General features: G+C 39.2%; 1 protein-coding gene across 5 annotated transcripts in view; it reads left to right on the top strand.

The window, feature by feature from the left end:
- VPS13B (vacuolar protein sorting 13 homolog B) overlaps positions 1 to 27,183 on the top strand; it is a 382,095-nt gene that overhangs the window by 208,311 nt on the left and 146,601 nt on the right. For all 5 annotated transcript variants that reach the window (XM_048507301.1, XM_048507297.1, XM_048507302.1 and 2 more), the window contains exons 31-33: positions 2,054 to 2,257; positions 7,093 to 7,219; positions 10,155 to 10,298. In XM_048507301.1, coding sequence (XP_048363258.1) covers positions 2,054 to 2,257; positions 7,093 to 7,219; positions 10,155 to 10,298 — 475 coding nt within the window. The remainder of the gene's footprint in view (positions 1 to 2,053; positions 2,258 to 7,092; positions 7,220 to 10,154; positions 10,299 to 27,183) is intronic.

Here is a 27,183-nt window from a genome sequence, read left to right as displayed (position 1 = left end):
AATTCCAGCCTTCTTTGGTATGTCAAAAACGTTTAGTCTGAAATAAAATCTTGTTTGCCTGATAGAATAAAACCAGTCAAAGCTGTGTGTTTATTGGATTTGTGACAAAAATGTGTGTCTTTATGGAAGATAGTCCAAATACTGGAACTTACACAAAGCTCATACTGAATGCAAGACAATTTGTGATAAAGAAAAATCTCCAATACTTAATTGGGAGAGAAATTGAGAAACAGAATAGGGAAAAATTTAAATTCTGGTCTGTTTACAGAGGAATCTTTCCATGTAACTAAACAGTCATACACTGTTTTGTGTTACTTGCCTTGTGGCAATGTTGATGGGATGGGACAGTCCCTTCTTTCTGCAGTTCCTGCAGAACTACAGACTGCTTCCTACCTCGGCCTACTATTTTCCAGCTCCTCCCATACTGACCACAAAGATCTAGCTGCTCCAGCTCTACCCTCTCCCTAGAGATGGTATACAACACCTGTTACCTGGGATTGGGAAAAGAGAGGCTGCAGTGCTTAGTACTTCAGCTGCTGTAATTTCATGTGCATAATTCTAATTGGTATTTTTTTGCCAAGTCTTGCTTCTGGTTCTAGATCTTATTGCCCCTAGTAGCTTCTTAAAGGTTGTAGCCAGTACCTGCTTATGGTTGAACTCCAAATGGGTAATGTATTGTCGAAGGCTTTCACGGCTGGATTCAACTGGTTGTTGTGAGTTTTCTGGGCTGTTGGCTGTGGTCTGGTAGATCTTGTTCCTAACGTTTCGACTGCATCTGTGGCTAGCATCTTCAGAGGTATATCACAGAGAGTATAACAGACTTCACCAGCCACAGATGCAGGCGAAACGTTAGGAACAAGATCTACCAGACCCACGGCCACACAGCCCGGAAAACAATCCAAATGGGTAGTTTATTCTGTTCAAACCAAAAACAAGACTGGATGTTGTTGAGAGTTAATTGATCTATAGTGAAACTGAGAGTGGGGAATAGGTACTAAAGAATGTACATTTCTCCTCATCAGTCATTAATGTAAACTGTGATTTCTGCGCAGTGCTTCTAGTTCTCAATTTACAGTTTTGGACTGGCAGTAATTATTTGGTTTGTCCTAGTCCTTGTCTTGCCTGCAAGCGTCTTATTTACTTAACCAGTATGCCCTGGAACTTGAAAAATCCTCCAGCTGAAGCATCTTAAGGCGGAAAGTCTGTGCCACTCTGGTTTTCCCACAGGCAGGAAACTGTCCCACCAATGATGGGAAGAAGATGATCAAAGGGTTGCAACCAAGAACATTCTGTGGCCACTGAGCAGGAAGTAAGAAGGCTCAAGCAGCATTTCTTTCTCCAAGAGGCCCAATATCATATTTTGTGACCTTTGACTTTAGGTCCTTTGAAAAACGAAGTCTTGATTTTCCAAGGTTTCTTTCACAAATTAACAGTGAGAGAGCTTTTTAAATTTATTTTCCACCACTCAAGATTTGTATCATTTCTATAACGTAGGAACAGCTGGTTGGTAGTTTGAAGAAATAAATTCCTATGTGTTTTGCATTATTTGGGAATAAGGAATACATATTATTGTGGGATGTGTTAGAGATGCATGTTTCTCCATTGGGAAAGAGTTGCCTTTCCTATGGTACAAAATAGTTAGTACAGAGTTCTTGGAAGCACAAGAACTTTGTTTGAGCAAGATGTAGTGAGATATTATTATGAAGGTATGAGAGAAACAAAAACTAATCTCTTAGGAAAATTAACACAATAGTGAATGTGTTCTAAAATAGCTGTTCTATATTTTCTGTCATTAATAGTCCTACTTTATATAGCTTTATTATAAATGGTGATGGATCTTTCTTCTCACAGGTATACAGAGCCTGTATGCATTTAGCCATCATTATGGGATCTAAACCTTTTATAACTGATTAATTAGTCCCATTAATTGATAAAACTTTATTTACTTTCTCTCTCTCACAGTATGATTCTAAAACGTCCGCCAGTTGGTAGTTTAGGAATGAAAACAACTCAACTGTTTTCTGAAAGTTTCAATTTCTTTTTGCCATTATAGGAGAGCGCTGAATCTAGGAATTATTCGGGATCCTGGATCAGAGGTAGAAGACAGACAATATCAAATAGATCTCCATTCCATCAACATTGGTACAGCTCAGTGGGATCAGTTGAAGCCAGAGAAGGAAAATGGCAAAGGAAGGACGCTGCCAGAAAATGAAAGAAATTCTCAGAATCCAGCCCTTGAATGGAATATGGCTAGTAGGTAAGAAACATGTTTTAAATTATAACTCAAAGATTTTAGTAAAAATAAAAACCAAGTGATGAAAATAGCATCCTGTATGGTACCTGCATGTTCACATATGCTTGTGTTCCATAGCAAACACGTTTTCCATGAACTAGAGACTAAATTGTACATTTCAAATTGTTGTTTGTAGCATTGTTACACTATAATTGCCGTGCAGATACAGTTATGTCTATATTTCCATAATAGCTTATTATATGGCCATAAAATTTGACTCCAGGCTGGAACCTGGCATTCACATTTCCAGCCTAGAAACAAGAGAGTTGTTATCCTCTTTGTAGTTTTACAAAGTCTGAACAAAACTATTTTAGACATTTTTAAGCAGCAAAGGACAAAGAGATATTTTTCCGATTGGCTCCAAACCAGTTTTTGTGCTTCCATAAGTGAAAACAGATGCAATTTTTCAAATGACAAATTTCCGCTGATTTGTTGATATGCAAAAAAGGGCTTTCAGCTCAAATCTGTTTAGAAATGTTATTTTGACATCTTTCATTTTTATTATTCTGGTGCAGTAGGCTTTGGTGCATTTTCAGTTAGATCTTACAGAATCCCTGTACAACTGAGGGAGAAAGGAATCAAGTTTGCGCCTGCTTGTCCCACCACTGATGCTCACCCGTTCATTTGATCTTCAGAATAGATCCTAATGTTGAGATTCTCATTGGCACGTGGAGAGGTAACAGGGTTGCCAAGCTCCAGGTGGTACCTGGAGAACTCCTGCTATTAGAACTGATTTCCAGTTGACAGAGATCAGTTCGCCTGGAGAAAATGGCCACTTTGGAAAGTGGACTCTGTGGCGCTATACACCAAAGAGGCCCCTCCCCTTATCAGACCCCACGTTCCCCAGGCTCCACCCCCAAATCTCCAGGTATTTCCCAACTCAGAGCAGGCAACCCCAGGAGGCAGGGGGGAAGAAGAAGAAGAACCAGAACCAGTAGCTCCAGCTCTCTTTCTCGCCACACACATTAATTGTAATCGTTGTAGCATCTGCACAGAGAAAACTTCAGGAATATATAAGCAATCGTAGCAGGCTTGGCATCAAGACTCTTGGGTCATTCTGTCCAAAACTGATTTTGCAAAGGTGTCTGTTCTTTTTTGTTTTAAGCAAAGTTTATTGATTGAAAACATGTTACGTCGCTAATAAGTGCTATCAGTCTCAAAAAGTTGTTATACATAAATAATAAGAAAAAAACAGTCAAAAGGAAAACAAACAAAAAGAGAGAGAAAGAAAAAAAGAGATTAGAAAGAATTAGCAAAATGAAATTTGAAAAGAAATCCATGATATTTGAACTTAATAATATCTTATTGATCCTTTAAATCATCCCATAGTTCATTATCACTATAAATAACATTCATGACCTTCCAACTGACCATCTAAAGTTTATTAAATTAGTATAACTTTCTATATTCCAGTATCTATCAAATCCTTTTTTAAAAAAAAAATCTGCCAGTGAATAATTACACATAAGTGTGTCTGTGCTTCAATATGGTGAACGCAAATTTTTCTATAAGAAGTAAGTGACAGTCATGGAGGAAGAATTCCCTCAATGTGCTTTTATAATTTTTTTCTTACAATCTAGTCCTTGATTTGTGGGGAAAGATTTTAACAGCATGTACATTAGGGAAGCAGGATTCTTAAACATAATGCATCAAATGCAACCATCATGTCTGTATGCAGTTCTTAAGAGCCATTTTTAAATCAAACATGTTAGCGTTTTAAAACTATTTTTAATAAACTATTTTTAAGAACTTGATTGCCAGGTTTCAGACTGGAGTGACTTTTAATAGCAATTCTATAAACTTAAAAAAGAGCAGTTTGCAATGGATATGCTGATACTCCAGTAACTGTATCAGTGATTAGGATAACTCTATATCATGTATGTTTATAAAAACAAGCCATGGGTGGGGTCCGCATCCAATTCCTTAAAAATTAAAGAACCTTTAGAAGCTTTGCAAATGCATCACAGTTCTTTTCTATTAGAAAAAAAATGTGCTGATAATTTTATCTTGGAATCTCTTGATGTAGAACATCAAAAACTCCTTTCGTGCCTTTAAGCACTTAACACGTTGATCAGTGATAGTAGTTTAAACGATCAAGACATTTTCCTGCTTTTATCCAAAAGACTAGATAATGGTCAGAATGTAAGGATGTTTGCTATTTGCCTGCCTCTATGTAGCAACCCTAGAAATTCTTGGTGTTGTGATATCCCATCCAAGTACTAACAGGGCTGACAAATTAGGGTGCCGCTTCTGATATCTGACAAGATTGGGCTATCCAGGTTAGGAGTATCTTTCTAGGTATTCCTAAAGGCCTTAATAGGAAAAGGATTGATTGCAATATAATTTATTCCCCCCTTCCCCCATGAATACATGACATACGACAAGCGTAAGCATGGAGTGGAAAATCCAAGTGGATTTTTCAGCGCAGCTCCAGTGAAGGCACTCATCTTTCCTGACATCTCCTGCAAAATCTTCATTGTGCAGGCCATTGAGGATCCAGAAAAGACAATTGATTTTAATTTGTAAATCATGTATTGTTATTACATCAATATTTTGAGATAAATTGCTATTATACATTTTTGTTTCACACCTACATTATAGTATTCGATATGTATTGAATTAGAAGTTTTCAAACATTAAAATTATTATGTTTTTAATATGCTGGTAAGTCTAACCAATTTATACAGTTCTTGCACATTTTCTTTAAATCTCTCTTTTTGAGACTACTTGTAATTTTTAACATCTAACAAGACATGCAAGTGTCACTTTAGTTATACCTGAATTTAATTTTAGCAGTAGATAACACACATTTCACACATTTCTGCTGAGCAATATTGTGTCACACTTCTGTCATTTTTTAAAAAGAAACATTGTCTTCACTGGTACTTTCGAGTGTCTAAAAATAATGGAAGAATATAGCAAGAGAACTGTTACCCACATTTTTTTCCAAAATGGCTACCTGGCTATGTGGCCATTTTCTTTGTAGTGCAGGATAGTAATATGGATGCAGCACACTACAAAAAGTGCATGAAAGTAGAACTTCCCACAAACACACTTTTTGTTGAACAAAATGATAAACTCCAGTACTTAAGTGGATATAATTTGTGCAGGCTAACCATATACCACCTGCCTTTTCGTTTTCTCAACATCTTGCTTTAAACAGATGTTCTTAAAAGGGTACTATAAACAGTCAGCTACTTTAATATTTCTGAAAATCCTGTCTTTCTTTTCAAGCAATAAATATTTAACAGATGCCTAAGTGGGACCTGGAGTGAATAAAGTATGATCATAGTACCATCATTACACCATTCCTCATTGAGGATGTTCATATGGTACACACCTGTGACAAGTTAACAGAATACGTAAAGGTAGTGCAGTATGGAAGAATTAATAAAGAAAGTTCAGGTTTATTTCTTGTTCTCTCCTTGGAACCACTGAGAACACCATGCTTTTGAAGCCAATAAGTTGTCTTCAGTTCTCTTCAAACCTGCATTTATCCCAAGACCTGCTTCAGTTTATTTCCTAAAGATTTCTGAAATGAGGAAAATGCTACTGGTACAGAAATAGGTACGGATGTGTATAAATATATAGAAAACTGGACATCTAACCCTATACCAGTTAACTTGGGAAATCAAGAAATAACAATATCTAAAGGCTGAAAATGGAATTGCTGTAAAGATTTGGTGTTGCTTTATCTTTATTATAGCATTGGACATTTTATGTGTGTTTAAGCTACTAATGCCAATCCATTGTACAGATGTAGACTGGAATGCATTTGGATGGAAGACTCCCATATATTACTCTTCATATTACCATTGTGTTTGCATCATTCTGCTGTTTCCTTTTTAACTGGACATTGCCATTGCTTCATTCATCACTAAGTGATAATTGGGATAACCATAATATTAAGCAAAAAAAACCTGTACGAATGCAGCTTATTCCAAAATGGAGTGCCTAGAGGCTGCTTTAATCACACTTACTTATATTTCATTTGTAAGATGACTGATGGTGAAGAGTGAATGGAAAACATTTGGTTTTAAAGGAAATCTGGCTAAGACTTGGGTGATGGTGACTGGCAGACAGAGGTATTGATAGAATTAAAACGGAAAAAAATCTGAGAGCCCCTTCTCAGATGAAACTCTTGCATCAGCATGAATATGATTTCCAGAATTCCAAGATTGCTTTCTCTTGCTAGACTACAGCTATTTTCAAATGGTTTCTTCACTTCTGTGCTGATTAGAATATCGCAGTCTAGTACATGGTTACTCCAAAGGACATCCCACTTGGTACAGTTTTATCCTATTTATTGCTGCTAGAGTTGTGTTATTTTGCGTACTGTAAACACTATGAAAGACATATACTTTTCTCATTGAAAAAAAATTAAACCACAAACTTTATCTACAGATAGTACCATATTTTAATTACCCTTGTATGATGTTGCCAATTTTCGGTTCGGACATATTTATTTATTTATTTATTTGTTTATCAGATTTAATATACCACCCCATCCCCAAAAAGCTCTGGGTGGTGTACAATCAATAAAACCATCAACCTCCATCTTAAAATCAGATGATAGCATAAACAATGACAAACTCATTGGGTGGTCAGCATAATATGGACAAGCCCTCAAGGTGGAATATGAGGTGCAGGGGACTGTTGTCTGGATATCTTGAGGTAAAGCCTAGGGAGGATGGGTCCTGGAGAAGGAGAAACTTGGTCAGGATCATTCTTCCCCTTCTGAAGACACAGAGAAAGAGTGACCCTCCGACATAAAGCTATGTTAATTTTCTTTCTTTCAGCATAAGGCGACAACAAGAACGGAGAGCCATTTTAACACCAATTTTAACAGACTTTACAGTGCGAATAACTGCAGCTCCCGCCATCATTTTCACAAAAGTAATTTCACCAGAGAATTTGCATACCGAGGTTAGTATTCCATTAAAGAGAGATTTCCTCTTTAATAGTAACTCTTTATTAAAATGCAACATTAAACAGTGTTATAAATAGTATCTACACTATAAAATACTTGGTTTTTCAACAGCCAAGTTGTCTATGAAGCTTATATATAGGGCTGATATAGTGATTACTGTATATACTCGTGTATAAATTGACCCACATATAAGTCGAGGCACCTAATTTTACCACAAAAAACTGGGAAAACTTATTGTCTCACGTATAAGTCAAGAGTGGGAAATGCAGCAGCTACTGGTAAATTTCAAAAATAAAAATAGATACCAATAAAATTACATTAATTGAGGCATCAGTAGGTTAAATGTTTTTGAATATTTATTTCAAAGAAAAACAGTAAACTAGCTCTGTAAGTGGAAAAGAGGGTCAACAAGAACAATATGGTCTCAACAATAACTTTAAAAGTACAAAAACCTTAGTTCAACCAGCAATCAAGCTAAAACACAAGAAAATTCTTCAAAACTGGATTCTTGGTCAGGGGAGGAATGTTTATGTTAGCAGTACCAACATTTCAGAGTATCTTTAGGAAACTCTCCTGATGATACCGTCCAGGTTTGGTGAAGTTTGGTTCTGGGGGTCCAAAGTTATGGACCCTCAAAATGTAGCCCCATCTACTTTTAGCTCCCATTGGAAACAATGGGGGATGGGGCACCCCTTTTGGGGGTCCATAACTTTGGACCCCCTGAACCAAACTTTACCAAACTTGGGTGGTATCATCAGAAGAGTCTCTTGAAAAATCCCTGAAATTTTGGTGTTGCTAGCCTAAGAAATGCGCCCCCTGGCGGCTGACAAAGTAAAACCCCTAAAATATTTTTTTAAATACACCTGACTCGCGTATAAGTCGAGGGGGGCTTTTTCAGCACAAAAATGTGCTGAAAAATTCGACTTATATGTGAGTATATACGGTATTATCATATGTTATAAGGACAGTGATAACTGGTGACGTGTGCGCATTTTACTATTTTTCTTCATTATTTCAATTTTTTAATTCAGACATTGTCAAATAGATGATACCACACCCCCAATTCTGTCAAAGTGACACAGCACCATTTTAGAGCTTTTTATTTTTTATTTTTTTGCTTTTAAAATTGTTTTGCAGCATGGGGGCTAGGGAGCTCCTCTTTCTGCACTGTTTTCTCTCTAGAGGATTTTGGGTATTCAGTGTTTTCTGGTTTGACTTTAGTTCAGGACGTTTTTAGTTGTGCATATTACCATCCACTTCATAGGAAATAACATGGGGCAGACTCGCTTTAGGAGTGGGATCTGTGCAAAGGTCCCCCCCCCTTTTTTTACCACCCTTAACCTGTGCTTGTTGGCCCATGTGGAACAGGCCTGAGGTACAGGCCTCATGGAAGAGATGGAAGTAAATGCATCTCTTTGGGTTGATGGTAAATACAGCCTGGATTTCTGTGGACAGGTTACTCTGATATAAGTTTTTATTGCCTCTACATTTGGTAGACTTATGCGTTAATTTGTATGATTCAAATAATTTCTCTCAACTTCCAGGCCAAGTTGTGAAGCCGGTTGCAAGCACATACTGAAGCACACTAAAACAAAGTCATAGCAAAGCAGTGTGTTTTTTTTTTAAAAAAGAGACCATCGGACAGTAGCATAATTTACACACTATTAAACTATCATTTTTAAAGTGACAGTTTTTCTAAACAGAACATCGCATAGAGCCCTCTCAGTAGCAGTTGCCACTGAAAATGGTACCTTGGATATTTTTGATAATCAGCCTTAAGCATCCCAGATTGACTCAAAAGTGTGGTTGATTCCCAGGGGAGAAAATGGGAGAAGCAAAATGTGTGGCTCAGTAGCATGTGCTGAAATAAACGACAAGTGGTCTTTACTCCAGATTGTGCTCATCAGGCTTTAGGCTCTTAATCTAGCAAGAACACGAATCTGACTTTGATATGTTAGATCTTTTAAGTATGAAAGCCACAATTAAACCTTTGGCATATACATACAAACCATGTTCTCTGTCATTGAGCTGTGATGACTCTCTCTACAATTGACTTCTTCTGCAAATTTGAAGAACTATGAACCCCACAGGAAACTATGAGGAGTTACAGTATTACTAAGATGTAGAGAAATGCATTCAGTAAGAAGTAACATGAATTTTATTGTTGCTTGTATTAAAGAATGTAAATGTCTTGGCCAGTCAGGTTCTCCATGAATCTGTTCCCTGGGTGATATTCAGTGAAGAAGGGAGAGGTCTAGTATAGATTACCAAGAGCTTGTATAATTGCCCACATGTTCTTCATGAAAAAGTAGGATGAGTTCTTGCTTAGTAAGCGAACATGGTTTTTTTCTGTTTTCCATCTCTGAAATTGCCAACAAGTCTCAAAAGGTTTTTGCTGTTGTTTTGTTTTATGTATACTAGCAGCCATAGAATATTGCACTGCCAAGATGTCAACTGTGGTTTACAATCAGTTGCACATCAAGTAAGCTTGAGTTGCAGCAAACAATTTCTTTATAAACCAAGATTAGTTTCTTTTCCAAAATGTGTTATCTGTCTATAAGAACCGAGAAAAGGGTAAGTGGAGTCCCCAGCCAAGAAAATGAAAAAAGGGCCCTGACAGCTCTGAATCTGATGCAACCAAGAAACAGGACCTCACGCACAAAACAAACTAAATGTATCTTAATAATCAAATATCCTGTTGGAAGCATCCTGGTAGTTTATCCCACTACTCCCCCACCTGATTTCCTTCTACAGATGGCTCACAGTTTATTTATTTATTTTTTGCTTGAAAAGATAAGAAAACATTAATAGTCCCAATTTAGAGAACATAAATAGGCTACAGTGATGCTTGGTTAAAAAGGAAAATTGCCTAAATTTCCTAGAAACAGCTGGTATCCATTCACTGTGCATTATAAACTTGTTTTTTTGCAGGAGATTTTAGTTTGTGGCCATTCTTTGGAAGTGAATATGACAACAAGCCTGGACTTCTTCCTCAGCGTGGCTCAAGTACAACTTCTGCAGCAATTAATAAAAGCTAATATGGTTGCATTGGAGCCATCTGGTAAAGCTGCCGAGGTAACATACACTCAGCTTTCTTTCGGCGCTGTTGCTTTGATATTGCTATTTTCTGTGGAAAACTGTATTTTGTCAGAATATTTTGCTGAAAATTGTGTATTATGCACACCACAAAGGATGTCACTGAAAACACCATCCCTGTGCCAGTTTCTTTCTAGGTTACATGTTTGTAACATGAGAATCAGTGTGCCGCCTAAAAGCTGCTGTGGTGTAAGTGGTTAGAGTGCTGGATTAGGATCTGGGAGACTCAGGTTCAAATCCCCATTCTACTATGGAAGATTTTTCTGGGTGACCTCAGCCCAGAGCTGTAGCGATGGGGAACTGCACCCAGGGCCTGTGTGTGCCCTGCACCCCTGCCATGTCCCCTCCCGTCACAAGAACGCCCCCTGTACCGGCGCGCACCCGGTGCAAGACATCCCCCCCCCCCGCCCCTTGGGCGCTATGCCACAGCCTCGGCCCACACACTCTCAGCCTAACCTACCTCCCAGAGTGCTTTTGAGGATACAGTGGAGAAGAGGAGAATGAAGTGAGCTGCTTTGGGGTCCTTTGGGGAGAAAGGCAGAGTACCAATGAAGTAAATAATACTAATAACAGCAATAATGGGACAAAGAAGAACTGGGAGATGCAGCTCTGAGTATTAATGCCTGGGGAAGAAGGATTTGCAGCTTCCTGCTCAGTTCTTTTTCATCTGCTGCATCCATGCTGGAGAATTCTCTCTCACTTGTTTTGTAAGAGCTCAGGCCCTCCTTATCCTCTAATTAGCAAAGGCAAAGCACTCTGCACCCAGACATCAGTTGCTTTGATTTTATCTCATCTGGGATCTCGCTTTTTTCTTCATCTCCCCAGCTCCAACCTCAGAAGCTGAGAGGGCTTTACATTCTTTGGATGTTAGAGACCACAGTCTCATGCAGCCTTCCCTTTAAGCTCCGGTCAGATGCACACAGCTTAGTTTCATTGCTACAATATTCACAATAACTTGGCAGTGATTTAGGATTCTGGGGTTGAATCTATTTCTTCCAAGTGAAGTTGATTAAGCTGAGCAGTTGCAACCTAGATGTCAGTTACTAGTGTGGCAGGAAATTGCAGCTACACGTTTAACACAGAAGGCCAATATTATTAAAATGCCAAACAGAAAACATACAGTACAGCTTTTTCTTGGATATTATGCAAGCAGAAGCGACTGTTTTGAAAGTCAGTTTTGATACTATGGGAATAGTTGCAATAAATAACTTACAAGGCATTATTGCCCGTCTTTAGTGGAATGGATGGAATCGTAAAGTTGAATGTATGCCCAGAATTTTAATTTAAGGACTTGTTGTTCTAAAATTCTGCACTTTGGCTGTAGAACAGGCAAACTTGACAATGAAAATAATTTTTAGAATTATTTGCACAGCTCTTCATTATATTTGGAAAATTTCTGTTGCTCTTTTGATTCTTGTTGATTCTTGTAGACCTATTGAAGTAAAATACATATTAAGATGTTGTGGGTTTTCTGGGTTGTATGGCCGTGTACCAGTAGTATTTTCTCCTCTGAAGGTGTCAGGAGAAAATAGTACTGGAACACAACCATACAACCCGGAAAACCCACAACATCCTAGTGATTCCAGCCGTGAAAGCCTTTGACGATACACAAAATACATATTGTTTGAAATGATGACACAGAAATATTGAGCACTGGTAAGTTGTCCTGCACAAAGCTTTGCATTGATCTTGCAAAGTAGAATTTCCTATTAGATTGCATGCTGTATCATATGGCAAGATAGATTTAAGTACAAAGGTATGCTGCATGGTCCATAGAACCCCTAAAAATACTTTGAAGTATTTCATTTCCAGTACATAGTTGAAGTTAAACAACCCAGCAAGAGGTTTGCTAATTTTCTTCTGAAAAGGAATGTAGCACAATTGAATAGCACAGATAAGGATAGAAAAATATTATTCTGTTTGGATAAATAGTGAGGTATGCACAATTCAAAGAACAGGTTAAGTAGGAGGAAGCTGAAAATCACTCAGATATTTGACAGTAAGCAATGGTAACAACAAGAGAAACTCACATGTGAGTTAAAGAAGCATTCTAAAAATACATCATAGTTTAGAAAGAAACTTGAAGCACTTATTATATGCAGAGACTAGTGTCTCAGGATATTAACAGACTTCAGTCTAGACTATTGATTTTTTTTGCCCTGATGATTAACACTTGAAGGATCAAACATCCCTTGGGCATCAGAAACAGCATTATACCTGTCCGTCCACAGCTAGCATGGCTAACTGCTGACTACAGTTATAGTCTTGTTAGTTGACATAAGTGGCAGTTCAGCAAGGGGCAGACATTAGTGGTCAAAATACTGAGATGCTGCTTCCTGATGATTCACTTTTAAAGAGGTCCTATGCCAATTGGCCATGCTGGCAGGGGCTGATGGGGATTGTAGTCCATGACATCTGGAGTACCAAAGGTTCGCCACCACTGTCCTATGCTGAACAATCAAAATGAGGTAATAATTACTTTTTTAAAAAAAAAATAGACATAGTGATTATTTGAATAATTTATTTGGTCTCTAGTAGTATTGCTAGTTTCTTTTTTCTCCCCTCCCCCTCGGGAGTTATTTATATTATATGACGACAAGAGGAATTTGTTTTCCTGTTACTCCCCCTCACAGCCATGCGTTCTGTTCCTTGAGGAATGAGCAGCCAGAAAAACAAGAAATGGAGAGTCAAACATAGAGGCCATTTTTCTAGCTCCCATTAGGATCTCCCTCTCATTCCCTCATCTGTACAGAAGGACCATCTTCTGTTTTCTGAACTGCAAACACCTCCTCCAGCAGGCAGTCCTTTGAAGCATCCACAAACTCAAAGTTCAAAGGAAAACAACAAAAATATTCAGAGGTTTGGGTTGATTTATGATCAAACTATATGGTTTGTCTAAGAAATGACAAATGAAAAAGAGAAGCCATAAATCTGTAAATACTGAGGGGATGGGGAGAACGATTGGGGGGGCTTCCCAAGAAATCGTTACAAGATCTCAGATACTGATGGCTGGACTGGAATTGTTCAGTGAAAAGATAAGAAACTCTGTATTGCAGATTATGCTGCCATTTTTCCCCACAAGAAAATGTTTAGAGATTCGTACATTAGGTTGTTTAGACTCAGCTGATTCACAAGCTGGAAATGAATGCTTCAAAGTATCTTGATACATCTTGCTGCTCAATAAAACTCAGTGGGTCAGATCCAGACCCACATTTGTGTGTGTGTAAGGTTTCCTTCAGCGAAGTGAAGTTTCTCACCTCCCTTTTCCTGTAGGATCCTGAAATTCCCCCTCCCCCACCCCCGAATCCAGTTCTAGAAGTTTTTTCTCCCCAAGAACTGGATTTTGGAGCAAGCTGCAAAGGAAGTGAGGAGGTGGGAAAATTGTGCTCCATGGGTAGAAACCCTTGTGATTGCCAAAACACATTGACTGGATCCAAGGCAATACATCTGTGTTCATAATACCCTGTCTGCTGTTTTCTGAATTTCAAAATTTGGAATGAAGGAAACAGTCACGGTCAAGTCAACCGCATTATAATTTGAGAAACAAACCTCTTTTTTTCAGTAAGTTAGAGGTAGTCTGTCCAGCTTTCTTACTATGTATGACCCATGTATGACCCATAAAGTAGTCAACTTTTCTTATAAAAAGATTTTTAAAAATTACTAATACATTTAAAAAATTGAATACCAAACTTGTTTTAAAATTCAGGTGGGAAAGTTAACTGACTATGTACATTTGGAAGCAGCAGTTGCTTTGTACATAAATGTCGGCTAATCTATATTAAACCCACATCCCAACCGATGAGATGCAAAGAATAACAAACGTATATTTTAAAAACTCAGTTACAGAGCAAATTAAGTGTTTATATTTTAACAAAATAAAAAACATTGTGTAAGGGCTGGAGGGGAACCACATAATTACTGCGAAAAATAGTTGCCGTTTGATCTAGGTAGGTGCTAAAGGACAGATGTTGTTTTATGCAAATATGACATTTGATTGTTTGCTACCTAATGCTGCAGTTCTCAGATCCAGGACTGCCGCATGAGTAATTTTCCTAAAGTTTCCATCCTCTCCAGAGCTTTTATTTTGCATACATTTTTGTCACCAAAGTTAGAGTCTTTAAGGGGAATAAAGAGGCATCTGTGAATTATTTTGTTTCAGTTAGGAAATCAAAGAACAGAGTTCTGTTGGGTTAGAACGTTTTCCACAAAGCTAACTAACCAGCTGGATAGCCCAATCCATATTAAACAGATCAGCAAATATATACAGTCAAACCAATGCTAAAAAATCTGAGGCCAGCCAAGCCTAAGAAACAATCGATAATTCATACACCGTTCATAAAGATTATTCATAAAGATATATTGTGATTATATTATAAGTATACATCCAGTTGAATATATCTATTGACTTTATGCTTAAACTAATTGCATATACCAATTAGTTCATTGCCTTGTGTCACTATATATACAGTCCATGTTTTTTAGGTTTGGCTGGCCTCAGATTTTTTAGTATTAGCCCAATCCATAACCAGAGATGGTTGGAGACAACACCTGTCATGCTGCCCCACCTCCTTCAGAGGGCTTTCCAGCAGAATGGGGAGGCAGAAAAAACAAACAAAAAATCCCTCCAAACAAGAAAGCCCTCCAATGGGGTGGTATAGTTCCAAGCTCCGGGCCACAGCGTACCTCCAAGAATGCCCCCCCCCCCACTGCAATGCCATTCAATTAGACGCCAGTGCAGCTCTGCGGCAGCCCTAACTTCCAGGTTTTGACACTTCAGAACTCAGGGCAGCTGGCCACCAGCGCCTGTGTGCCTTATACTGGTGGGCATGCCCTTTGCACTGGCAGAGGTGGCAAACACATTGGCACAGCCCCTCACTGGCTTCACAACTTAATTCTCTCCACCTTCAGAATTGCACTGTAAATAACCAGAGAATGCTACTTCATGGAAGAGACATTTATAGACAACATACATTTTTTATGCTAGGATCCCTACCATTTTTCATTTAGAAAAATTGTAAATATTTCAGTGTACACCAAAAGGGTATTCTTTCCACCATCATTACTATAAGGCCTTCTGTCCCTGAACTTACAAAGAATTGGGCAAATTTTCAATACAACTTTATCATCACATTGGATGTTACCCCTTCCAGCCCAGGGAGAAACATATTTTTGACCCTATGAACTGTCCAAGTTTGCAGTTTATTAATAATTTTTACGGTGGAATCGGGGAGGTGTAATTCAGGTGAGTAGGTTAGTAAAGGTAATCCCTTGTACAAACACCAGGTCATTATTGACCCATGGTGTGATATTACATCATGACATTTACTAGGCAGACTATGTTTACGGGGTGGTTTACAATTACCTTCCCCAGTTTTCTACACTTTATCCCCAGCAAGCTGTGTATTCATTTTACTGACCTTGGAATGATGGAAGGCTGAGTCAACCTTGAACCAGCTACCTGAACCCAAGCTCTTCTTCTTCTAGTTAGTATGTCAGAAATCCACAGCCCGGGCAGGAAGGGCTATCCAGAGTTTTCGCCTCCTCACACAATCACCATCCCAGACATCACATCGAAAAGATCACGTTATATGTCAGACTCCATGGGTCCACAAGCAGAAATTGCAGTGGTGTACTAATTAAGTACACATAACTATTTTGCCCAGGTAGTTCCCTGTTTCAACAAAATAGTGGATACATGCCTCTCAAGTGGCAGTTCTTGAGTTGAATTAAGTAGAAACAGAGCAAGTGATAATTTCTGCTAGTTTGTTCTAAGATGCATTTTTGGAAGTAATATTTAATTAGTTGGACAAGGATCTTGGGGGTAGTAATCTCCAGCTGTACCATTCTAGCAAAACCATAAACAGCAATAGCTCTAGTCATTATCCCAGGCAATCTGATGTATGGTATTCCCAGAAAAAAATTACTTGCCATTTATCATTTCCTTCCTATGTTCAAATAAGTGCTCCTAGAAACAGTTGTATTTTTGTCCTTGGCCCTGTTATATATCGAGGGGCAATGTTACTGCAACTTACCAAAGGTGGCGAGAATGGCTCTTTGGAGCTGGTGTAAGCTTGTGCTGGCATGTTTGCCTACTCTACTAGTGCATTTGGCAAATGTGCCAGCAGGGTGGGCAATCTTGGAGGTGGGTGGATGCCATAGACCTCCAAGGTGCCCTAGTCGGAAGGATGGGTGGCGTTCCACCCTGCTTTGTCATCCAATTGAATGGCAGCGCAGGGAGGGGCAGGCTGTGGCAGTCCCAGAGGAGGAGCTGCTGGCATGGGGTAAGTCCATTCAGGCCCATGGAAGGCTTTCAGGTGGCCTGGGAGCTTTGTTGTTGTGCTGTGCGAAAGGCAGTGGGGCAGTGCAGTAGTGGGACCATGTCTTACTGCCTTGGGCTCCGGATGGGGCTGTAAGTTTCATTGGTTCAGCACTGCTAACTTTCATTTCTGCATTCCAACTAAGTTTAATTTCTTTCTACAAGAAAAGTATTCCGAAAGGCTCCTACCTGCCTTTCACATTTGTGTTTGCAGTACATATAGTATGCAAGAGATATTAGGAATACAGCCTGACTCCTACAGTCATATTCAATTAAAATTTATTGAGCATTGTAAACACCACAAAATCTATCTGTGTTCCTTTGTACAGTTAAACTCTGAACTAATGATTTTAGTCCACCACACACTTTGATGGCAATGTATATTTCAAATGCAAAACCATAGTCTGCTTTTGAGACTCTCTGCTGAACTCAAGAGCTGGGGGGGCATGGATTCTCTTGATGGCACCATTATCTGGAATATCTAGCTACCTTCCCCCAGCAACAAACTTCTTTCCTGTGACCAGGCCCAGTTTAAAAATGTATGCTACTGAAATTGTTTACCTGAATGTTGAGCGGTACAGGGCCGTAGTCTTTGGGAAAACAGTTGTGGGCGGGGGGAGCATTGCTTTGATATTTGAAATTAGGTGCTCTAGATATGCTTGCTTCAAGGAGGAACACCTGTATTGAATTTTAATGGTCATTTGGGTTGTTTTGTTTACTTTAAAGCTCTTTGTGAATCAATATTTTAGCTGAAAAGGTAGCTAAAACTTGAATAAGAATTTATTTCTGAACAAGTAGTAGGCATCCATTCATTTTTGTGATGATTTGCCCACAACTGTTTTAGAAGAACTGGAAGGGAAGATTTGTTGTTGTTGTTGTTCTCTTGGTCACTTTCTCTTACTCATTTATAATGTGAAATCCATGAAAATAATCTATTTAAAAATTCATATAACAGTCTGCTGTAGAAAGCAGATAGGTCACAGCTGTGCTTTCTGGGATGAGCTTTAAGCATCCTTGCCAGTTTTCTACTGAGTGCATTGAGAAAATAAAGCAAGCAGCCGTGGCTATACCCTACTACAGGCTTCTTTTTCTTTCCCCTTTTCTGGATTTATAGGGAAAAAAATAGTACAGCCTTTTCTTTCAGCTATGCCTTAAGGTAGGTGTGAAATCCTGTTGGGATCTACATAATTTTTTTTCTGCGATAAGCAAATGATACTGGGCAACCTCCGCCTGTGCTGTTACCCAGCAACATCGGGAATCATGTTTCGGGTAGACCACATAGCGTTATAAAATGCATTTTTAGTCCCAGGTGTAGGGACAGAGCACAAGACACTGAGTAGCTAAACTACAGCAACCACATGCTTGCCTAATAAACGGTAAATTTACCTCAAACTGATATTGGTAAAACTAGGAAAAGTAGCAATTAGACCATTACTATCATCCACTATTTTACTGTGATTTCTTAGTAGTAATGAGTGACGTAACCCTTAAAACTATGTAGCTGCAAAACCAGTAAGTGCCTGCCTGCTGACAAAATAGTGATCAAAACAACATCTACTGCTTAGATTTTGATCAGTGATCTTTACATTTTGGCTATAAGCTACTTTTCTGTTCCAAATTATAAGTTAAAAAGAGAAAGTAGCAATATTAGCAGACTTCCTGGCTAAATTCTTTTAGAAGTGGGCAGAGCCATGTGGGGCTATAGCCCAGCAAGGCTTCTGTCTGGCTGTGCAGATATTTTAAAAATGTTGCTTTGGCTCCATCTGCCACCACAACACAATCACTGTGTGATTGAAAGTAAGATGGGGCAATCATTTTGTTGTTGGCTCCACCTCGTGAAGCAGCTGCTCTGTCACCTTTTGACTGTGAGATTCCACCCAAGATATAAGGTAGCCATCAAGGAAGGCCTTAACCATCATACTGGTACTAACAGGAGAAGAAACAAATCCTGGAATTTAAACCCAGACCATTAATAATTCCTATAGTATTACCTGAAATGCTTGACTATTTATATATTTCTTGCCGTTCTCACTTAACCTCAAGGCAGATTACAGAATATAAAATAGTTCAGTGTCAAAATTAAAACTATGTAATCAGACAGCATAAGATAATCCAAGAACAATGCAATAGAATCAGGAGTACAGAATTAAAGTGTGAGTAGCAAACTGCCAGGCAGCCCTATCCAAACAGGAGGCAGTGGATCGCGGCACTAATACGGCATCATCCCGCCACTCCCATAGAGACTTCTCAGCAGCTTGGGAGACTCACGAAGTCCAAAGGTTTTCTTGCCGCCAAGAAACCTCAGTGAGCCACAGTGAGTGGCTCAAAAGAGTGGCTCAAAGTCTGAACTGTAGCCTGCTGGGGTAACGCCAGCAAAGGAGAGCAGGCTAAGGTTGGCTCCTCTCCTGGCCATGTCCAGGAGGATGAGTGGGGAAGCGGGGGGGGGGGGGGGTTTTCAGGAAAACAACAAAGCATGCAAGGTTAAAACTTTTGTCTCTGTTTGACTCACAGGAGTACTTTAGATATAAAGGGTCCCTTTTCAGATGCAAATAGTGTAGGCAAAAGGGCTCTGCTGGTGTGGTGTACTTATTGTGTATATATGCATATAATAGCACACTCTGGTCCTGCCATGATATTTGTGTGATTTAGTTTTCTCCTACTGGGTGGATCTTTTGATTTTAGTTTCTAGTTCTGTTAGGTCATGCTGATGGTTGTAAGAGTTGCCTTCTTTGCAAATCAAGGCTGCTGTTTCGGAACAGCTTGTCTCTGCTGAATGGACCTGTGAATGAGTGCCTGAGTGAGTCTTCCAGCCCAGTCTCTTGTGGGGGGGGGGGGGTTGGGAAAACCCCACTGTGAACCAAACAGTCTCAAGGTTAACAATAAGTGCACCAAAGCCCCATGACTCAAAATCTTTCTAAGGTCTCCAGAAGTAACTGTCCCACCCATATTACTGTAAATTCTTACATTATTGAAAAAGAATAAATGTTAGTTGCATTAGATCAGTCATCCACTGTTGATAACGACCTAATATTTTCTTTCCCCCTCAATAAATTATCACGTGCTGGCTTTCAACCAGGAAGATAATTGCCCCAAGAAGATGATTTTCATTAAGAAAAAAAATTACTGAATTGTGCAATCAGAAATCGAAAAGATAAATAATGTGGTTGAGCCAAAGTAGATTTTTTTCCAAAGTCTCACCCTAACTTAAGGTAAACTATTTGTATTTATTTTTCAATGTGTTCAAGAACTGAACCTTAAGGATCCCAGCAGCTTTAACCTGAGTGTTAAGTGCAAGATTGGGTTCAGTCCAGATTTTAAAGTCTGTGTTATTTGGTTATCTGAAACAGACCTCTTTGTTGTTGGAGTCATATTTCTTTCGTTTCTTTGTAACATTGGTATAATGGTCTAAAAGAAATGAATTTTCTAACTGTTCTCTTTCAAAGTCTATGAAGATGTTGGATAAAATCTGGTGGATCTTTATTCTGTGATTCATCCATGACCTTATTAATTTTTGCTATAACTTCAGAAGCCTAGCATAGTTGCTAAGTATATTCTTTTTCCTGAGCGTTTCCCAACTTTTCCCCAAATTTAAAATAGCTACTTTTAGACTTAAAACACCTTACAATTATGCAATATTATATAATAAAGCACACAAATATTAAGTCTGCCCACTTAGAATTTTTAAAGTTTCATAGATGGTTGATACCTTCAGAAAATAGCCAGCCATGGCGAGCAGCTGCCATGGGAAGACCACTTTAAGCTGTTGCCAGATGGCAGGAGAATCATTGTCAGATGTCCCAAATGGACCTTTTAAAAAGCAATGTTGGATTCAGAAATCAGCATGCAGGAGTTTTCTAGATGTTCTAAACACATAAAATAAACGCTCATAGAGGAAAGTGGAATTTTAGCAGCAATCTTCACCGCTAACCTATCTATATTCATGGGAATAGAATGAATCTGTTGAATGACCAGCAATCGCTTGGTCACGAACTTGCCTCCAAAATTTCATCAGATTGTATTTAATTTTAATTTTATTTGTTTGATTTGTAGGACAACAAATTGGTCACAATGAGATAAAACAATAGAATCCATATAAACATTCCAATAGTATCTTCGCACCCCTTGAAAATTCAAGGGGTAAAATACTCAAAACTATGCCCCACACTAATACACTCAACAGTCATGGTGCGGGAGAGGGAAAGAAGAGGAGGAATTGAAAAGGGAGACCAACAAGATGGAAATCACTGCAGACCTGGCAGAACAGCTAAGTCTTGCAAGGCAATTGAAGCAAGTCTTGCAGGGCCCTGATCTCACTTGGCGGAGCATTCCACCAGGCTGGGACCAGTGCTGAGATAGCCCTGGCCCTGGTTTAGGGCAGCTGGACAGTTTTAGGGCCAGGGATCACCAGTAAATTATTATTTGCAGAGCACAAGACTCTTTGGGAAACATATCTGGAGAGGTGGTCTCACAGGTACGACAGTCCCAGACTGTTTAGGGCTTTAAAGGTTAATACCTTGAACCTGGAGCCAGTGTAGCTGTGCAACTCCACTGGATCTTTTCTCATTAAGGATTTCCTATAAGAACTTGAACAGCTGCATTTTGCACCAGCTGAAGTTTCCAGAGCAGTCTCAAGGGCTGCTTTGCATACGGCGAAATACAGTAGTCTAATTTGGAGGCGACCTTTGCATGAATCACTGTGGCTAGGCCAGACTGTGACAGAATAGGGGGCCAGCTGCATCATGGGCATATTGGTTACAAGGAAGGCAATAGGGAAAGGGCTATTTTGGGTAGGAAAGAATTGCCTTTTTCAATTGTGATGTGTGCCTTGCACTCCTCCTTATGGTTATGATTTTTTAATTAAGTTCTATAATGTTACGTTTAATGCAGAAAGCTAATTGTGAGATACCTTGTGTTTGATGTTGTGCAGTCATTCATGTAATTACAACATGCTAGATGTCCTTTAATGAAATCTTACTTGAGAAAGTGATGGAATATATATTATAGGTATCTTCCCAGACATTCCCTAAGAATAGATACAGTTGTGGACAATGAGCTTTCTGCTATTGTGGACAATGAGCTTTCTGCTATTGCAATATAACAATGAATTGAGGCAATAATTCAACTCACCTGAGAGCTTGCACTGCTATACAACCAGTGATCCAGGTACTACCGTGTTTCCCCGAATATAAGACAGTGTCTTATATTAATTTTTGCTCCCAAAGATGCTCTATGTCTTATTTTCAGGGGATGTCTTATATTTCTGTATTCTGTTCATCAGGCATGCTTCCAAACAAAAACTTTGCTACTTCTTACTTTTGGGGGATGCCTTATATTTCGCACTTCAACAAAACCTCTACTACATCTTATTTTCCGGGGATGTCTTATATTCGGGGAAACAGGGTATGGCTAATAATATCTGCAAGGAGTGGTTTCTATTGATAAGCTGTGTGTGTGCCGTGGGATGGGGTGTAATACTCTGCCCCAGTGCTGAAGCCCTGATCTAATCCCATCCCCCTTTTTTCATGGCTGCTTAATATTAAAGAAAACACCAGGAGGTCTGGTTATACACTTCCCATGCTGTGTGTAATTTGGCCCTGAATCAAATTTGGGAATAATTATCTTAAGATAATTAATACAGGACCAGTCCTCAGGTTGGACTCATAAACTACATTTTGGAAGTAAAATTACACTGTATCTTGATGGGTATTAAGTGTACTTACATTGGGTACAGAGTTCTTTTCATATTTGCTTTGAGAGGTACACTTTAAAAAATTCCTGTGGGAGGAGAATTAAATTAGCCCTCTCAATATAATTGCATTATCAGAGAGCAGAACCAGTGCTTATGCTGCAAGATGTTTGTGTTGAAGGAAAAGCTTAATTTTTAATAAGTGTGTTAAAATTGACTCAAACATCATCATGATGGGGCAAAGGTGACTGGCAATTTGACCCAATGGTTTCATGCTTGTGACTTGTACCATAATTTCTTATGTGAGCAATGAGCTCGATCGAGCTGGAGATATTTAGATGAGAGTTTTTAAAACGGCTGTGGTACAGAATGAAAACATTACTTCAATAATGCTATTAAATAACTATTATTGACATAATATGGAAAGGTTCTAGGCAGATGTAATAGAGCCATTTCAGAAACATCTTCTGCCTAGACCCGTGGTGGCGAACCTTTGGCACTCCAGATGTTATGGACTACAATTCCCATCAGCCCCTGCCAGCATGGCCAATTGGCTATGTTGGCAGGGCTGATGGGAATTGTAGTCCATAACATCTGTAGTGCCAAAGGTTCGCCACCACTGGCCTAGACCAGGGGTAGGGAACCTGCGGCTCTCCAGATGTTCAGGAACTACAATTCCCATCAGCCTCTGTCAGCATGGCCAATTGGCCATGCTGGTAGGGGCTGATGGAAATTGTAGTTCCTGAACATCTGGAGAGCCGCAGGTTCCCTACCCCTGGCCTAGACTATGTTGTCTAATGAATTGGTCTCTGCATTTAAACATAATGTAATGAGAGCCAGTAGGTTTTTGAAATTGGAAGATACTTTTTGACAGCCAGCATTATGTATTCATGTTCACACAAACTCATGAAGAATTTAGAAAATTTAAACAGATCTTATGTAGGAGATGTTTGTCTTCTTTAAACAATATTTCAAATAGTGAACTGATAGTAAATTAAACAATTTATGTTAAGCTATTCCGTTTGGAAGTAAGTGTTAAATTTCTTTTAAAATGCTGGGTAAGGGTGTGGAGAAATGGCTCCCTCCTCCTTTTCTGTCTGTTCCTCCCCTTCTCCTATCAGGTATCGTAGATTTGGAGGACTTTAGAGATTCCAGATGAAGCATCAGGAAATGCCACCTGACCTAGGGGGAAAAGATATTTTGACCCAGCCAGACCAGGTCAAAGGAGGGTGGGGTCTGGGATCTGATAAATTGCTGGAGTGAAGGGGCGAGGTCTCTTCTCTCTTTCCTTCTGCTGGGGAGCAGACCTCTTGCCTGGGCTGTGAGGGATGCAGCCATTTTTGGATCATGTGCTCAGTCAGGTAATGTGAACTGTTTGAGAATGGCAACCTTCTAAGTTTACATGCCTACCCTATGTTCAACAACTCCTAGCTAGGGTATGTTAAGAGAGAGGGGCAGGGGATTTGCGTTTATATCTCCTTTTGTTTGGAAACCCTTGCTCAATCTGGTGCTGTGATAAAAAGATACTTGTGACTTTTATTTTTAATAAATATTTTTAAACCTTAGAGAGAGAGGAAGGCTGAGCAGCTTTTCCTCCAGGACCTCTAATCTACCCTGTGAATCCTGGGAGAGGGGAACCAAGGAGGAAACTGAGGCAGAGGCCTCACGGTTGAAAAGGAAGCTGGGGGATCCTGATCTTCCCCAGCGGGCAGTCCTCAAATGATCAGGTGGTGGCAGTGGTTTACCCAGAGAGAAAGCTAGCCCTCCCCAGGAAAAGTTGGCAGCTCCTGGGAGAGTGCAGAGAGCAGAATAGGGCCTGCCAGGCAAAGTAAGCCCGTTCCTGCACAAAGGATTCCAAACCCTTTGCTTTGGTAAAATCTGCAATAAATACGCATAGTGCAATTGAGAATGTATTTGTAAGGCAAACAATGGGATGCAAGCAAACTGAACTCAGTTCCTGCTTCAATCGCAAACTTCATTACAGAGCTCTTTAAGCAGAAACAATAACAGAATAGATGGCTACATAGCACATAACAACTTCTGCTGATCTGGTGTCACCATTATTTCCCCAGATATGCTGTGCATTCCCCCTCCCCTTGATGGCTTTCACTTTACTATCTCCAGCTTTCTCAGTCGTCAACAACATTTTTTAATACAGCTTTTTGCAGTGTGGTTGTTTGTTTTCAGAATGTATCTGTGAGGAAAATAATGAGAGCATAAAAACTGGTTGGTAGGGCAGCCATAGATGAAACTTTTTCCAAGGAACATAGAGTTATTTTAAAGGGCGTGCTTGCAGGTAGTTGCTGCCTATAAGCGAGGGGAGATGTATAGTTGCAGTGCTGTTCTCTTGTATTCTGCACTGGCAACAAGATCCTGCTATGTTATTTTGTGATAATTGCCATGTCAAACCTTATTGCAGCCATATGGTTCAAGTTGATTTTTCCATTGATGGGAGTATAGTTTTGCGAGGAGACTTGGTGGTTTCATCCACACATAATTATTTTATTGAAATGCTCTAGGAACATTCCATCATCAAGTGGGGGGGGGGAGGGTGCCATGAAGGTGACCAAGTCATTTATCTCCAAAGACAAGATAGCAGAGAGACATGAGGTGGAGTCATGAGGAGTTGCTGTCCTGTTTGCTTTCTGCCTATCCAGACCCACAAAAGTCCGCTGGGTTAGTGGAACAAATTGGATAGGGTGATTCTGCAATCTGCTTAGTTGCAGACTATCAGGATAGTTATTGATGTTATGGTTCTCTTTTATGAATACCCACATTGCTGGGTCTTTGAGAGAGCAGAGGAAGTTGTGTAAAGAAGTCTGCCAGAGAGACTTGGATCTAAAACCAAGGGAGTGGCTGACTGCCAGCAAATGCTGGCAGAAGTCAAGAGCAGTTTCATTTTTGAGGTACTCTTGCCAGGCAACTCTGCTGCTACCAGGGTAGTGACGGTGTAGCTTTCACATGTGTACCTCCAAGTCCCAGGTTGAGGGATCTTTATGTTTGTGTTTACATGGCCCCAAATTCAAAATGATATCTAGAATAGAACTGTGGAAGAAAACTGAGCAAGACAGTAACTGGTTTTTAATTCTATTTTTTAAATATCATTTTTATTGTTTTTTAACATCTACCAAAAAAAAAGAAGGGAAAAGACACCGGTTATCCAGCCATCCTATTCTACATATACAACAAAGGTTAATGTTACACAGACTATGGATACCTAAATGACTTCTCACCCATACCCTGCTGTCAGTCTTATCCATCACATTTCTTCACTGTTTATTAAACTTCTATCCCAGTCTAAATTCCACATTTTTCTCAAACCTTTTCTGATATATCAATTTACAATTTGTGGCAAGTTATAACAAATAAAAATAAATCTTATCCTCCTAACCTAATTTTCCATAATCAAAGATTTTTAAACGTAGATTCTCCCTTTCCTTCTTTATCTCCCTTCACTTATATATCTGAATTTACCCTCCTAACTTTATTTATCATTAGTCTTCAGTAGGCCCATTCACTTCCCCTTTGATTGATCTTACAGAACATTTTTATTTAAGGTGATTTTTAATGTTCTTGAAGATCTTTTTAGCACTCACTATAGTAATTTTTTGTTGTTGACCCTTGTAAGTGAAGAAAACTCCTTACCAACAGAGCCATGAAAATCTTATCTGATATTTTCTTCAGACATCCACCAGAAATGCATAATCTTTTCTTTTCTGTAAGATTCTTAAAAGAGATCTCCCTCATGATGATGATGTCTTTGTCGTCTATCATGATAGTTGATTTCTTATCTGATCTCCAGTTCTTTGGAGTGGAAGTAAAGAACAATGCCTTTACATAATCCTTTCTTTTTTGGGTTCTTTGATGTGACTGTAAATTTTCTCAATCTGTAACTCCATTTCTTCTTCTTTCATCTTCAAATAATTGGCCAGGACTGAAGCAGTTTTCTTGTTCAGCTCCTCTTTTGCTGGGTTTGAGTCCCCTGGAACTTTTCTCAGTCTCAAGGCCTTCTCTTTGATTTGATAGTCCAGTCAAAGAATGGTTAAATCATGTATTTTAACCTCCGATTGTACAGAGTTCACATCTTGTTTTAGAGATTTTATCTCCTCTTTGACCTTTTTCACCTTGTGTTCAATTTGTGGTACTTTCTAAAATTCAACTTTCATCTCCCTAATAGCTTGTATGAGTTCTGACATCATGCTGGATATGTTGGTATTGACAGGGTCTTTCAGAGAGTCAATTTCTGGCTTGAAACTTAGCATACTGGCAGGTATACTCTTGAGCTTTGAGGTCATCTCAGTTATTTCAAGGAATACAATCCCTTTCTGGAAGAAACCAGGTCCACTAGATGTCACTGTTTCCCAAAGTTTTCCATAGTTTAATGCAGGGCTCAAATTTCTCCTCTCTGACTGCTGATGCTTCTACAGGTCTAACCTTGCTAAATTCAGGCTGGGAAATTCTTGGAGATTTAGGGGTGGAGCTTGGGGAAGATGGGATTTGTGAAAGAGAGGGACCTCAGTGGGCTATAATGCCATAGAGTCCATCTGCCATGTCCTCCAAGAGAACTGATCTCTGTAATTTGGAGATCAGTTGTAATTCCAAGAGATCTCCAGGGACTACCTGGAGATTGGCAACTGGAAAGACAGTATATAATTTTTTTTGGATGATAATGGTTAGGTGTGATAGTTCCATGGAAAGCTTGTCTGTTGTATTTCTGTGGAGAAAAGTGTTACATTATCGTGATGGAATGAAAACATTAATTTGAAAAACATTAACCTACGATGACTCCTCCAAAGTTAAAGGGTATTGTTGAACACTGGAAGTTTACAAATATTCTTGCTATGGTTTATGTTCAAGTGCTT

The sequence above is a fragment of the Sphaerodactylus townsendi genome, linkage group LG09, assembly GCF_021028975.2.
Source record: "Sphaerodactylus townsendi isolate TG3544 linkage group LG09, MPM_Stown_v2.3, whole genome shotgun sequence".
NCBI classification, from domain to species: Eukaryota; Metazoa; Chordata; class Lepidosauria; order Squamata; family Sphaerodactylidae; genus Sphaerodactylus; species Sphaerodactylus townsendi.
This window is presented reverse-complemented; position numbering and strand designations above follow the sequence as displayed.